This window comes from Macaca fascicularis, chromosome 7 (genome assembly GCF_037993035.2).
Source record: "Macaca fascicularis isolate 582-1 chromosome 7, T2T-MFA8v1.1".
NCBI classification, from domain to species: Eukaryota; Metazoa; Chordata; class Mammalia; order Primates; family Cercopithecidae; genus Macaca; species Macaca fascicularis.
In genome coordinates this window covers 10,099,192-10,113,701 of record NC_088381.1, presented here as the reverse complement: position 1 = coordinate 10,113,701, position 14,510 = coordinate 10,099,192, and the positions used below count along the sequence as shown (strand labels likewise).

The following is a 14,510-nucleotide window of genomic DNA, read 5'->3' as shown; positions in this document are numbered from 1 at the left end:
TGACCTGCCAGAAGGATAATCTGCATGATCAGTAAGGTTAGTGCTCAGACCAATTACAGTTGTGTGAAGGCCTAGTTATACCAAACAGCCCAACCTTCCAGGAGGGACAGAAGCATCACCACCATGTCCTGAAGGAGATCCAAGAGTTCCTTCAGCAGCTCGATCTGACTGGAATCCTAGAACAGAAACAGGAGATACCCCTGAGCTATCTGATCCCTCGGTAAAGTACAGGGCAGTGAGCAAGAAGAGCCTGCTCTGGAAAGGTTAGGTGCAGGCTGCATCAGTGTCAGGAAAGAGCGTCCTTCTCATTCTCAATGAGGATGCCTTATCGTCCACTGTTTGCAGCACCGGGAGACTCACTGTAGCAGGACTCATCCAACAAAGCTCCTTTACATTTTTCCTTTCATTAGTACAGTGTGGCAGATACACCAAGTGTTGTCCAAAACTACTGAACAACCCAACGCACCAAAGAGCCTTCAGGTATCTCTGGTAGCTTATGCTGTCATTTTCTACACTGGAGAATTACCAGTGAGCTTTATGGGAACACTGGACATCTATCTGGTAAAGGTGTCAAGGTTATAATCACCAAGTGGGTTCTCCTTTCTTTCTGGATTAATTTAGAGTCTCCTAATTCTAGGTGGTGGTGATCTGGGTGCCACTTGTCCCTTTAATGCAATAAAATGGAGGCTATTCCTCTGGATGGTTTTGATACTAGTCTGTTTGGTTTTAATTTCAGCAATGCAGGAAGAGCGTTGCTAAGCTAACTCCATGCTTTTATACCCTATGTCACAATAGAAAACAATTCTTGGAAGATCTGAGGTGGGCAATCTAGAGATTCAATTAAAAATGTATTCTGAGTCACATACCTTTTACAGACCCCCCTCAAAAAAAAAAAAAAAAAAAAAAAAAAAAAAAAAAAAAGAAAAGAAAAAAGGAAAAAAATAAAAACCCCAAAACCAAAAACCCAACCATAACTCTTTGCCTAGCCCTTCAACTTTCACAGGAATCTTCATCACCTATGGTGTGTACCACAGCTACTTACAAAATATCACAGAAGTGTAGGATATCAGAGCTGGGAAGAAACCTCAGAGATCACTTATTCTAACTTTGAATATTTTAGAGATGATGAAACCAAAACCAGAGAGGGAAAGTGGCTTTCCAAAAGTCACTGGTGAGGAGGTGGCAGGGCCAGGGCTCTCGCCTTGAGACTGCACCACACCGCCCAGCTGACATAGGAATGGACATCTTACTGTCAAATTGGCAGCCCTCCCAGGAACTCTCTCCTCCCATAAGGCCAGAGTCAAAAGGGGAAAAATGAAAGGTTAAATAGCACATTCCAGAAGAGAGGAGGCAGATGTGACAGCCTTGAAAATTTCAGATACACATGATTTAAAAGTTAAAGCTGCAAATGTTACTCTAATCAGCCTCAAATACCTCCTGAAGGCCTCCCTCAGGTGTTGCCATGGAGAGAGGCAATAAACTGCTACATATGCTACATTTATTTGTTCATAATAAATGCTCTGAGCGGTTCTGATTCATCTTGCCAGAGAGATGGGGAGTGAGAAGGAGAGGCAGAGACAGGGAGGGAGGAAGGAAGCAGGGGTGAGAGAGAAGAGGGATGTGGATTACAGAGACATGCAACATGGGACAGATGGACGCATGGGGCTGGTAGGGAGTGTTCATAAGTTGACAAAACAGTGACAAGGAAGCAGAAAGGATTAGCACCATAGAAAGCAAATGTTGAGGCAATCATAAAAAGGGTAGGTTGGTGAGATACAAAGAAGGAAGCTGCGTTCATGCAAAAGCCTGTCTGGGACCCCTGGGAGGCATCCGTTTCTGTCTCCCATTTTGGCCTTCAGTTTAAAAAACTGAGACCTAATATGCATGACTTGTCCAGCCTTTGATCAAACAGCCACATCACAATGGGAACACCAAGGAGTGAGGACCGACTTAGCATTTCACAACAATGACACGTGCAGGGAATGGGCCACAGTACCTGAGACAGTTTCATCTGCATATTAGCAAAGACATGGAGGAAGCCAACCACGGCGTCCCACAGCCTGCTGTGAGCCAGGCTCTGCTGATTACCAATGCAAGGGCCCTGTGGAGAAGAGGACATTCTTATGTCACTTCCACATCACAAGTTGCGCTGAAACCCACCTAGCAAGGGCATCTGATACCTACTTATATGAGCAGACAGACTTTCCAAAAGTCAAGTATTTCACAGCTCGGTATTTTCCCAAGATATTACTTTTTTCTTTTCCTGATTATAGGATACCATATCTAGGAAAAACCACCAGGGATTTCACAGTCCAGCGATTTTCAGAGACTTTCTTTTAGCCTCAGAATGAGTTCTTAAAATGAGAGCTTACACTGGAGAACAGTATTTAAAACAGGGAAATGCTGTGGTTGACACAGGGCTGAAGGGCACACTCCCCACCCTCACCTTGGCCTCAGAGGCCTTTGGAGGAACTCAAGGGTGCTGTGAAGCACAGTGTGAAAACCAGGCCCTCATCTGCCTATTGTTTCCAGGCAAAGTTACACATGCTGATAATCACACAGCTATCTAATTAAGTAAAAAAAAAAAAAAAAAAAATCTGTGTAATAATCTAAGCATTCAACCACTTCTAGGATTTTCTTATTAACCTAAACTTCAGATATAATAGCATCTCTAACAAACTTTTCTGAAAGTCAAATGTAGAGGAATAACTTAGTTTGCATTTTCCATGTTAATAATCTCACTCTGTGTGTGTGTGTGTGTGTGTAAGACAGAGTCTCTCTCTGTCACCCAGGCTGGAGTGCAGTGGCATGATCTCGACTCACTGCAACCTCTGCCCACTGGGTTCAAGTGATTCTTGTGACTCAGCCTCCCAAGTAGCTGAGATTACAGGCATGTGCCACCATGCCTGGCTGATTTGTTTTGTATTTTTAATAGAGACAGGATTTTGTCATATTGGCCAGGTTGGTCTCAAACTCCTGGTCTCAAGTGATCCACCTGCCTTAGCCTCCCAAAGTGCTGGGATTACAGGCATGAGCCACAGTGCGTGGTCAATAATCTCACTATTTTTGAAGATCATTATTGAGCCAACATTTCTTATATTTTCTTTACAGTCTATTTTTTCTACCCTTTAACCAATCTCCGAATTAGTAAGAAAGTTCTAAAAGGAACACATATATTACCCTAATTTCTAGAAAAGTCTTGGCAGGATTCCCAAGGTTGAAAAGGTGAGCAGGAGAAATACTGCCTGCATTCCCAAACCACATAAGTTTGTTAAAAATCACTGTTTATGTACATTCAGTGACTGATTCCTAGAAACCATTAGATTCTTTTTGGAACAAAGCTGGTTGCTTTGTTCCAAGTCACCAAAAATGAGCTTCTCCTTTACTTTTGGGTTCGTGTTCCATGGGAAGTTCTGAAGATGAGGATGGATTTTGCAGAGATCAAATCAGATGCTTATCAAATATATTCAATGATGTCCTTAGGTACACTGCATTTTGTGAAACTTCAGTAACTTGTTTTTATGTTTATCTCTTCATGTCCTTATAATGCTTGAGTGACAAGGATATATCTCCCCTCAAAATCCTCCCTTTCAAGTTGACAGTCTTAGTTTTGTGTTTCTTTTAATGAGCAAATATGATCTGATGGTGCCAGCTGGCTCATCACATGGATCTTTATTTGATGAGAATTTAACATTTTTCATAGAACAAGTTTTGGCTCAGTCACATTACCAGTAAAAAAAAAAGTCACTAAAAACTCTTGGACTCTTGGAATAAAAATGTTCTTTGGGAAAGAAATGAAGGTGTACGGGAAAAGGTAAAAAACATTCTCCATTTCTTTCCTTACCTATGTCTTCTGTTTCAGCAAGATGGATATAATTGCTGACCTTATTTCTTACAAAACCATGCATAATCCTATCTCTAACTTTTCCAAATCACTGACACAGAATGTACTTCCTTATCTGCATCCATCCATAGCCTACGTGGTACTATGGAGACTTGGAGCCCTTCAGCCTTTTTTTTTTTTTTTTTTTTTTTTTTTTTTTTCTGAGACAGAGTTTCACTCTTGTGGTCCAGGCTGGAGTGCAACGGTGCCATCTCAGCTCACTGCAACCTCTGCCTCCTAGGTTCAAGTGATTCTCCTGCCTTAGCCTCTTGAGTAGCTGGGATTACAGGCACCCGCCACCATGCCCAGCTAATTTTTATTTTTAGTAGAGATGGGGTTTCACCATGTTGGCCAGGCTGGTCTCGAACTCCTGACCTCAGGTGATCCACCCACCTTGACCTCCCAAAGTGTTGGGATTACAGGCCCCAGTGAGCCACCACAGCTGGGCCCCTAGGCTCTTAAGGGGCTTGCTTTCCTCTGAACTCATACACACGTGGGGTTTTTTTTTTTTTGAAGGAGTCTTGCTCTGTCACCCATGCTGGAGTGCAGTGGCACAATCTTGGCTCACTGCAAGCTCCACCTCCTGGGTTCAAGCAATTCTCCTGCCTCAGCTTCCCAAGTAGCTGGGATTACAGGCACCCACCACCACACCCAGCTAATTTTTGTATTTTTTAGTAGAGATGGGGTTTCACCATGTTGGCCAGGCTGGTCTTGAACTCCTGACCTCAGGGGATCTGCCCACCTCGGCCTCCCAAAGAGCTGGGATTACTTGCGTGAGCCACTGCACCTGGCCACATATGTGGTTCTTAAGCACAGTATGTATGATTATTTTAAATCATGTATGATTTATTTATTTATTTATTTATTTATTTATTTGAGACTGAGTCTTGCTGTCGCCCAGACTGGAGTGCAGCCGTGTGATCTCAGCTCACTGCAACCCTGCCTTCCGGGTTCAAGTGATTCTCCTGCCTCAGGCTCCCGAATAGCGGGGACTACACGCGCACGCCACCATGCCTAGCTAATTTTTTGTATTTTAGTAGAGACACGGTTGCACCATGTTGCCCAGGTTGGTCTCAAACTCCTGAGCTCAGACAATCCACCCGCCTCAGCCTCCCAAAGTGCTAGGATTACAGGCGTGAGCCACCGCGCCCGGCCGTATGATCATCTTATATTGAATAATTTTCCTTGTGCATATGTATTTTCTCAATTACATTGTAAGCTCTTTATGGGTAGAGGCAATATACTGTGCTTCTTTTCATGAACCACAGCACAGAGTACAAGCCGAGCGTTTTGTTGAATGAATGAATAAAAGCCCTATTCATGAGTCTCCTCATTATGGTAATCTGAAGATGAAGTATTACTTTTGCTTTAAAAAAAACTTGTATCACAGAGGGTAATGATATGCCTACTAATTTTATAGCAAATTATGCCTGAATATATCCTCTGTTCCTTTTCCAAAATAGCTAGACCACCATAGACAATGAATAGAAAATGCTACCAACAGAGAAAGACTGCTGCAAGATCTAGACATTTAACATGAAATTCCCTTGCAGATTTGACCGCCACTGCATGTAGTTTGTGTGCTTCTGAAGTTACTTCTTCTAGAGTTAGTTTCTGACAAGTCAGTAGGATCTCATGGATCCTGTTTTTAATCTCATACTATCAAGAAAACATCATTTATCCCTTAATTCCTTTATTCTATGAATCATTTCTCCACTCCACTCTCCATGCTTACTGAACAGATATATGCCAGACATTGTTCTAGATATAAAGAATTTTAAGTTGAGTAAGACATTTTCTTTCCATGAAAAATTTTTAGTTTAGGAGGGAAAGCAAAATGTAACTAGATAAATGCAAATAAAGTGTGAACACTATAAACAGGTCTAGTTGGGGGACCCCAAACTATAGCTTCTTGTGGAATGCAGGTACTATTGCTTCCTATTTATAGAAAGTAAATATTGTCAGCATTAGGGCTGGATGGATAGTGCACTGTGTACAATCAAGTATTCTGTAGGGAATATAGAATATATGCATATCAACAATGTTCTCTTGGCTTTCAACCATGCACTCTGTGGCACGTACCTGGATGTATTCTGTAAGAGAATTGAAAATCTGCTTGGTGACTGCCAGAGCTTTGGAGAAATTGTGCTGTCCGGATTCATCAATGATGTCCTTCCCCGAATAATACCAGTAGAAATCACTGATTGATTCCTAAAAACAAATGAGTAGAGCTTAGTATTTCTCAGACTTCAGTCAGTGAAGCTAAACTCGGTGTTTGGAAAGGGTACATGAGAATCCTGCATCTCTATGACCTCTTTGCTCTGACAGGAGCCAGAGACCCTGTGAAGACGCGCAGAGATACTCGACCTCTAGAATCTTTCAAGCACAAATATCCCTCCAGAGGAAAGAACGGATAGGAGTGAGGACTGCCTTCAGCTGGAACTGGGAGACTATGAAATAGGATAATTTATTCAATGTGAAATATGTGAAGATAATGGTAATTATCCAAATAATCATAATAACAGCAACAACGTAACAGCTAACGTTGTAAGTGCCAGACATTGTTCTGAGTGCATTACATATACGGGCATACATCAGAGATTCAGAGCTAATCTGAGTTTGATTACAGATAAACTACAGTAAAGTGAATATTACAATAAAGTGAGTTGTACAAAATGTTGATTTCTCAGCGCACATGAAAGTTATGTTTACAATATGCTGTAGTCTGTTAAGTGTGCAACAGCATTATGTCTTTAAAACACAATGTACATGCCATCATTAAAAAATACTTATGGCTAAAAAGTGCTAACAATCATCTGAGCTCTCAGCAAGTTGTAAGTTCCACCATCTTTTTGCTGGTGAACAGCCTTGCCTTGATGTTGTTGGCCACTGACTGAACAGGGTGGTGGCTGCTGAAGGTTGAGGTGGCTGTGGCAATTTCTTAAAATAAGACAATGTTAACTGCATCAACTGACTTCCTTTCATGAAAGATTTCTCCGTAGCATGTACTGTTTGATAGCATTTTACCCACAGAACTTCTTTCAAAATTGGAGTCAATCTTCTCAAACTCTGCCACTCCTTTATGAACTAAGTTTATGTAATATTTTAAATCCCTTTTGGCATTTCAACAATGTTTACAGTGTTTTCACCAGCAAGATTCCATCTCAGGAAACCACTTTCTTTGCTCATCCATGAGAGGCAACTCTTCATTTGTCAAAGTTTGATCATGAGATTGCAGCAATTCAGCTTTATGTTCTTCAGGCTCCACTACTAATCCTAGTTCTCTTGCTATTTCCAACACATCTGCAGTTATTTCCTCCACTGAAGTCTTGACCCCCTCCAAATCATCTACAAGGGTTGCAATCAACTTCCTCAACTCCTGTTAATGTTGATATTTTGACCTTTTCCCACGAATCACAATTTTTTTCTTTTTTCTTTTTTTTTTTTTGAGATGCAGTCTTGCTCTGTCGCCCAGGCTGGAGTGCAGTGGTACGATCCTGGCTCACTGCAAGCTCCACCTCCCGGGTTCCCGCCATTCTCCTGCCTCAGCCTCCTGAGTAGCTGGGACTACAGGCACCTGCCACCACGCCCGGCTAATTTTTTTTTTTTTAATTTTTAGTAGAGACGGGGTTTCACCATGTTATTCAGGATGGTCTCGATCTCCTGACCTTGTGATCCGCCCGCCTCGGCCTCTCAAAGTGCTGGGATTACAGACGTGAGCCACTGCGCCTGGCCCACAGTGTTTCTTAATGACATCTACAATGTTGAATCTTTTCCAGAAGGTTTTCAACTTACCTTGCCCAGATCCATCAGAGGAATCACTATCTATAGCAGCTGTAGCCTTACAAAATGTATTTCTTAAAAAATAAGACTTGCAAGTCAAAATTACTCCTTGATCCATGGGCTGCAGAATAAATGTTGTATTAGCAGGCATGAAAACAGGATTCATTTCCTTGTATATCGCCATCAGAGCTCTTGGAACCAGGTGCATGGTCAACGAACAGTAATATTTTGAAAGGAATCTTTTTTTTTCTGAGCAGTGGGTGTCAAGAGTGGGCTTAAAATAGTAAACCATGCTGTAAACGATGACAATCCAAGCTTTGTTCTTCTATACATAGAGCATGGGCAGAGTAGATTTACCATAATTCTTAAGGGCCCTAGAATTTCTGGAATGGTAAATAAGCAGTGGCTTCAACTTAAAGCTACCAGCTGGACTGCCCCGATAAGAAAGTCAGCCTGTCCTTTGAAGCTCTGAAGCGAGCTATTTGGCTTGTCCTCTCTAACTATGAAAGTCCTAGATGGTATCCCTCTTCCAGGAGAAGGCTGTTTCATGTATGCGGGAAATCTGTTGTTTAGTGTGACCACCTTCATCAATTATCCTAGCTAGATCTTCTGGATAACTTGCTGCAGCTTCTACATCTGCACTTGCTGCTTTACCTTACACTTTTGTTATGGAGATGACTTCTTTCCCTAAACCTCATGAACCAAACTCTGCTAGCTTTAAACTGTTCTTAGGCAGCTTCCTCACCTCTCTCAGCCTTCACAGAATTGAAGAGAGTTAAAGCCCTGCTCTAGATTAGATTTTGGCCTACGAGAATGTTGTCGCTGGTTTGACCTTCTATCCAGACCACTCGCACTGTCCCCATTTCAGTAATAAGGGTATTTTGCTATCTTATCATTCATATGTTCACTGAGGCAGCCCTTTTAATGTCCTTTTTCTTTGCATAGCTTGGCTGTTTAGTGCAAGGGGCCTAGCTTTTGGCCTGTCTTAGCTTTCAACACGCCTTCCTTCCTAAGCTTAATCATTTCTAGCTTTTGATTTAAAGTGGGAGACATGTGACTCATCCTTTCACTCGAACACTCAGAGGCCATTGTAGGGTTATTAACTGACCGAACCTCAACACTGTTATGTCTCAGGGAACAGGCAGGCCTGAGGAGGAGGGGGAACAGTTGGTGGAGTGGTCAGAACACACGCAACATTGATTAAGTTTGCTGTCTTACATGGGCATATTTCATGGCACCCCAAAACAATTACGATAGTAACACCAAAGATCACTGATCACCTTACAAGTATAATAGTGAAAAGTCTGAAATATTGTGAGAATCATCAAAATGTGACAGAGACACCAAGTCAGTATATGCTGTTGGTAAAACAGCAGATAGACTTGCTTGATGCAGGGTTACCACAAACCTTCGATTTGTAAAACACACAGCATCTGTGAAGCACAATCAAATCAACTGCAATAAAATGAGGTATACCTGTACTCAAATGTACCACCCTATGGCACAGGTGCTACCCCTTTTACTGATGAAAAAACTGGAACACAGGCGCGTTAAATAGATTGCTCTAGGTTACAAACCAGTAAGTGGCAGAACCAGGATGAGGAATCAGCAAAGAGGAAAAAAAAATCTCTTTTTGTTAATATGTTTGTATAGATTTTCTCAACATAATTTGGACTCCCTTGAAACAAACCATCTGACTTCTCAACACGAACTTGTAAACTCATCCTATTCCTATCATCTTGTGTAAGTCTTTTTTTCTAGTGAAATCTGTTCTCATTCACAGGTTATTTCAGAGCTTTTGGTTGTCTTATACTCTTGATTGTTTTATAGCACCACAGATCGGTTTTCACTGGCAAAACTAAAGTAAACCAGCATTTTATAACAGATGATTTGGTGTTTAACCACATCTCCCACTTCTGTCTTCAAATGTACTCTTTGGACGCTGGACTTCCCATGCATCTGTGGATATACATTACAACGCCTTCCTTATGGGGGTCTGACTGTATCCTGGGCTGTCCCTGACCCTGTGTAACTGTGTTTATCTTTTGGAAGCAAAGGTGAGAGGTCCCATTGTCCAAGGCCCTCCCACTCACCTGCAGACGCAGAAGGTAGTCCACAGTGCTGATGATGACATTCACGGTGGTGGTGTTACCCATCTGAGTCCGCAGGAAGTTCTGAAAGTCTGAGAGCACCAGTGCTGGGTCAGAGCTTGTCCCTGCCATGCCAAGGGGGCCAGGCATGCCCTCTCAGCTGAGCTCAGATAAGACAGTCTATGTGAAAAGGCTTACAAGAATACCATGTTTGGATCATGGCAGACCCTGTAGGGCAGAGCTCTGCTCTGAGCACCCCCCAACCTGCCGACACCAGAAACTGGACTTAATGAGCCCAACGGGCTAGATGGAAAGGGCTGGGTATTTAGATTTCTCATCTAAAGATTCTGGAAGCAGCTTAGCCTTGGTGGCACTAAATATCACTAGCCATGATATTCACATAGTTTCTTATTGAGGAATGCATTAACTGATGTCCTGGAGTTAACAACCAGTTGCATCAAATGGAGGCCTACTGAATGGAATTTTAGTTTTGTCCCTGAGTGCTGTGTTTCCTTGGCAGATCAATCTGTTCCACTCACCACTGTTATGTCCCTCACAAAGTAACTGTAGGAATCTAAAGAGATCACGCGTGAACTCGTCATTCTGGAGTACTTTTTCACCTTGAAAACATAAAATGTTGATGAGCATCGGTTTGGCTTCTCAACAGAGACTACTTTCTAATGCAAGTGACTACACAGATGATAAAGGAGTTGTGTCAGAATGGTTTGGAAAAGGAACTCTGGATGAATGGTGAAAAGCCCGATCAAACCGAGCTGAGGCTGCAGAGCACAATGCCCAACAAAGGCATTTGTAATGAAGACAACTGGGTAAGGAGAGTAAATGGCTCACAGTCCATAACCCATGCTTTACAGATGGAAGACACTTCTTTAATTAAGCACCAAACTGCTGAGTTCAACTCAACATGCAACCACCAAGCCTAAAATGTTTCTGTGCTGAGGCAATTAAATGAGATCTCCTAGGATTCACACACATGGTAGGAACTCAGGCCAGAAACTGAAACTTACCACGTTCACGAACAATGACTGGTAATGAGAGAAAAATTGAAGAATACAAAGTAAGAAAACTGTAAACATCATGATAAACTGTCTTTAGTTAAAACTGGCTATGTGAACACATCTATCCTAGATGATAGCTTTATTAAAGCTACTTTTGGAAACATTTTGCTGAAACAGAGCAAGTCCCTGCATATTAAGCAGACATAAGCTCTGACCAGAAATAGGTAATTAAGACTTTAAACAGCTGGGTGCGGGGGCTCACGCCTGTAATTCCAGCACTATGGGAGGCCAAGGTGGGGTGGATCACCTGAGGTCAGGAGTTCAAGACCAGCCTGGCCAACATGATGAAACGCCACCTCTACTAAAAATACAAAAAATTCGCTGGGTATGGTGGCGGATGCCTGTAATCCCAGCTCCTCGGGAGGCTGAGGCAGGAGAATTGCCTGAACCCAGGAGACAGAGGTTGCAGTGAGCTGAGATCGCGCCATTGCAGTCCAGCCTGAGCAACAAGAGCGAAACTCTGCCTGGGAAAAAAAAAAAAAAAAAAAAAAAAAAGATTTTAATCAGGAAGAGAATGGCCTTCACATTTACTAGTTACTTACGTGTTCCTTCTTCAGTCACCATCCCCAGGCCTTCAGCTTTATTCTGCCTCTCAAATGCATTCAAATCAAGGACACTTTTAATAGACAGAAAGAAACAAGGTTCAGGGCTATGCACACTGGGAAAGCAGATTTCTAACGTCAGTGTATCTATTGACTAAGAATATCCTGCCCCTGTGTTATCATAAATAAACTAACACATTCCAGGGTGGTTGAAAGTCTAATGATTCCTTGGTTTTGTGCCGAGCAGCATTGTCTTAGGTGCCTGTAGCTCAGAGACTTTGTTACATACAGGTAGAGGGGTCACGAACACTTACGGTGACTCTCATTGTCTGTCCAGTTTGAGTCTTTTCTTATGAAGGTTTAGAAAGGTTTTCCAAATAAAGAAGGAATCATTTGTTTCGAAGATTTCTCGAGGGAAAGTTTACTCTAAACTGCGCTGATTCATGTTTGCCTCCCACCTTTACCTACTTTCTCTGAGAATCATATGGAATTGTGGTTTCCAGAGCTTAGGACAAGCTACAAACTTCCCGATTTCAAAGGGCCACACCCTTTTATGATTCTACAACATGCAAAAGCCTATAGAAGCTGAGGTTCCGCTTTCCATAGGCAATAGTGTCTCCAGGTGTTCCTGAACCTATGACAAGTTGTCCTTCATTTTTGTCCCTCCTCCCCACAACCTTCCCAGTCACAGCCACTGCCAAATTTTACTTAGCCAGGAAGCCTTAGTGCAACCACAAAGCTTGGTGATGAATCCATTATATGATCATGTTATTTCTAAGTGGGGCTCATTCCATTTTACTAACAGAGTCTAACTTATTCCTGAATCTGAAAGGTTTCATAGAACATAGAATATAGCTCTTAGGAAAGTTTATGGCTAAGTTCATTAAGACTCTGCAAAACTTAGCTTTCCTTCTGCCACTGGGCAAAGCCATGGAGAAAAATCTGGCGTTCCTGTTTTCTTTTTAAGGAGTCACATGTTTTGTGATTTAGGTAAATTCCATTTACCTAATTTCATCACTTAGGTAAAAATGATTTAGGTAAACAGTGAAATCTCTACTGCCATTTTTGTTTGTTTTTTTCCCCAGATTCTGCTGGCAAAAAGGCCTGCTCATCAACACAAAGCTATCCTTCTACTGTCGTTTAGCTGCCAGGGGAGGAAAACATGGGAAAAGCCATTTGGACATAGTTGCTCTGAAGCAGCAGTTTTGAATGTGAATCTGTACAACACACATTTCTGATCCTTACTCCATTCCTAAATGCCCATTTTGAATGTTTTAATTTCCCTACTGCTTAAATATTTTAAAAACATACATTGTTTTCATCATCATACAAAACCCAGCAGTAAGACACCTTAAAACTTCTGTTGGAACTCACTTGGCATCTAAGCGTGTATCACCTGTCTCTCCAAACTGTCATTATACATGAGTTTAGAAATATTAAGGATTACAGGATACTGAGAGAACTCTTAGAAAGTAAATGGATAATTTTATGAGCAATATGAAGTTGAGCTGCCTTGATTTTTGCCATCTCTGAGTTCATACGTACTATTTTAGCCTCAGAGGGTCAGGCCTGGAAATACTCCGTTTTGTTTTCCTGAGGGAGATAATAAATGAATAAACTGTTGGTGGGGAAGAAGCCCCACAGAGCTGAGAATAAAGAATTATCCTGCAGCTCAGATACACTCCCTACTGCCCGGGTTACGATATTTTACCCAGTGAAATATGGTTAGCAAAAGTATATAGTCCACCAAAAGAAAGGATGTCCATCCTCCAAATTTTTAAATGGAAAGCATAATTGGAGGTAAATGAGCTAGGTAATTAAAAGTTTAATTTCTTTTACAATTATTTGCAGCCTATCCAAATACATATGAATCTTAGACAATAGGCGGACACTTTTCTTAGATTCTGGCTCATCTCTGAATTGAGCAAGTATCATGACCTATGACTCTTGGTTATATATCATTTATGTGTCAGAGCCGTTCAGCCATGAGGGGTGACTTAAACAGCTTAATCATATGAATGGAAAGTTCAAAGCCTTGTTTTTTAGGCTATGTCAAAATGGTCCCACGCCAGGATGTACCCCTGTCAAAATGGATGTGTCAAAATACATACCACCCTAACACACGTTCGAGCTCAAAGAACTGTTAAGATAAGATGAACGAAGTACCTAGTGGCTTTAATAAAACATAGCCTTGAGTCATGGCCAGGAATCCCCCCGCTTTTCCATTCTTTTCTGGTTTGACTTTTATGGGCATACATGTTTGAGGAGAAACTCAATGTGCACACTGAGCCTCCTGGGAGAGCAACATAAAAATGGAGGTAAGGAAAGGAGATTACACACAACGCCAGTGAGGGAGCGTGGGTACGTGGCTAATGGCAATCCCATTTTCCCCTCTGAAGGCTAGTTGAATTGTAATCCTGAAGACTGGAGGAACACCACCTACTCTCTCAGCTTTCTAAAGTAGGTGACTCCTCTCTCCAGAATTCTATGGTAGGCCAGTACATTTTGTGCTCCCCTTCCCCTGCCACCTATCCTTAGAGGCGAGAGTTTTTTAAATGCTGTGGTAGTTTTCCCGCATTTACCTGCAAGACTGCATAAGACCAGAAAGGCTTTGAAAGAATCCAGCATCCTTTTTCTCCTTTAGGTAATCTAGCATTTTCTGCAAGGGAGACACGTTGTAAAGGGAAGAGTCATGAAAACTATGCCACAGAGCTGACCCTCCTAATCCTGATGGAGAAATCTCCAGCCACACTGAGTTGGATCCTCTACATAGGGAATCAGAGTCTCTTGGGGTAGATTATGTTTATTTTATACAGGCCCACTGGCGTTTCTTCTAGGGAAAAGACATTCATAGACCTACTGTTTGAGGTCCCTTCTATTTGGGAACAAGCACCAAGGCCTTGATACAGTAATGTATCATGAAGCTGAGTTATAATCTGAATAGCTCATGCTACGAATTTGGCACACAGGAGCAAGGAGTTTAGCCAGTGAGGAGCCTCGCTGAAAGCTCAGTATTTCTTTCACAACGAGGCCTTGTTTCCTGTGTTCTCTCTTACTGGAAGGTAGGAACTTTGTCTGACATAATAAAAATTTTGTTTTTTAAAAAATAAACAAAAGGCGCTGTAAGAAAGTCAAC

The 14,510-nt window shown here is 41.9% G+C and overlaps 1 protein-coding gene across 7 annotated transcripts in view; it reads right to left on the bottom strand.

The window, feature by feature from the left end:
* The window catches only part of RYR3 (ryanodine receptor 3), a 566,003-nt gene that overhangs the window by 28,873 nt on the left and 522,620 nt on the right, over positions 1–14,510 (bottom strand). For 6 of the 7 annotated variants that reach the window (XM_005559076.5, XM_065547708.2, XM_065547709.2 and 3 more), the window contains 8 exons: positions 13,957–14,033; positions 11,375–11,448; positions 10,782–10,799; positions 10,296–10,376; positions 9,760–9,848; positions 5,966–6,094; positions 1,997–2,101; positions 95–176 (listed from right to left, as the gene is read on the bottom strand). In XM_005559076.5, the coding sequence (XP_005559133.3) occupies positions 95–176; positions 1,997–2,101; positions 5,966–6,094; positions 9,760–9,848; positions 10,296–10,376; positions 10,782–10,799; positions 11,375–11,448; positions 13,957–14,033 (655 nt within the window). The remainder of the gene's footprint in view (positions 1–94; positions 177–1,996; positions 2,102–5,965; positions 6,095–9,759; positions 9,849–10,295; positions 10,377–10,781; positions 10,800–11,374; positions 11,449–13,956; positions 14,034–14,510) is intronic. The other variant, XM_065547710.2, reaches the window with a different exon arrangement.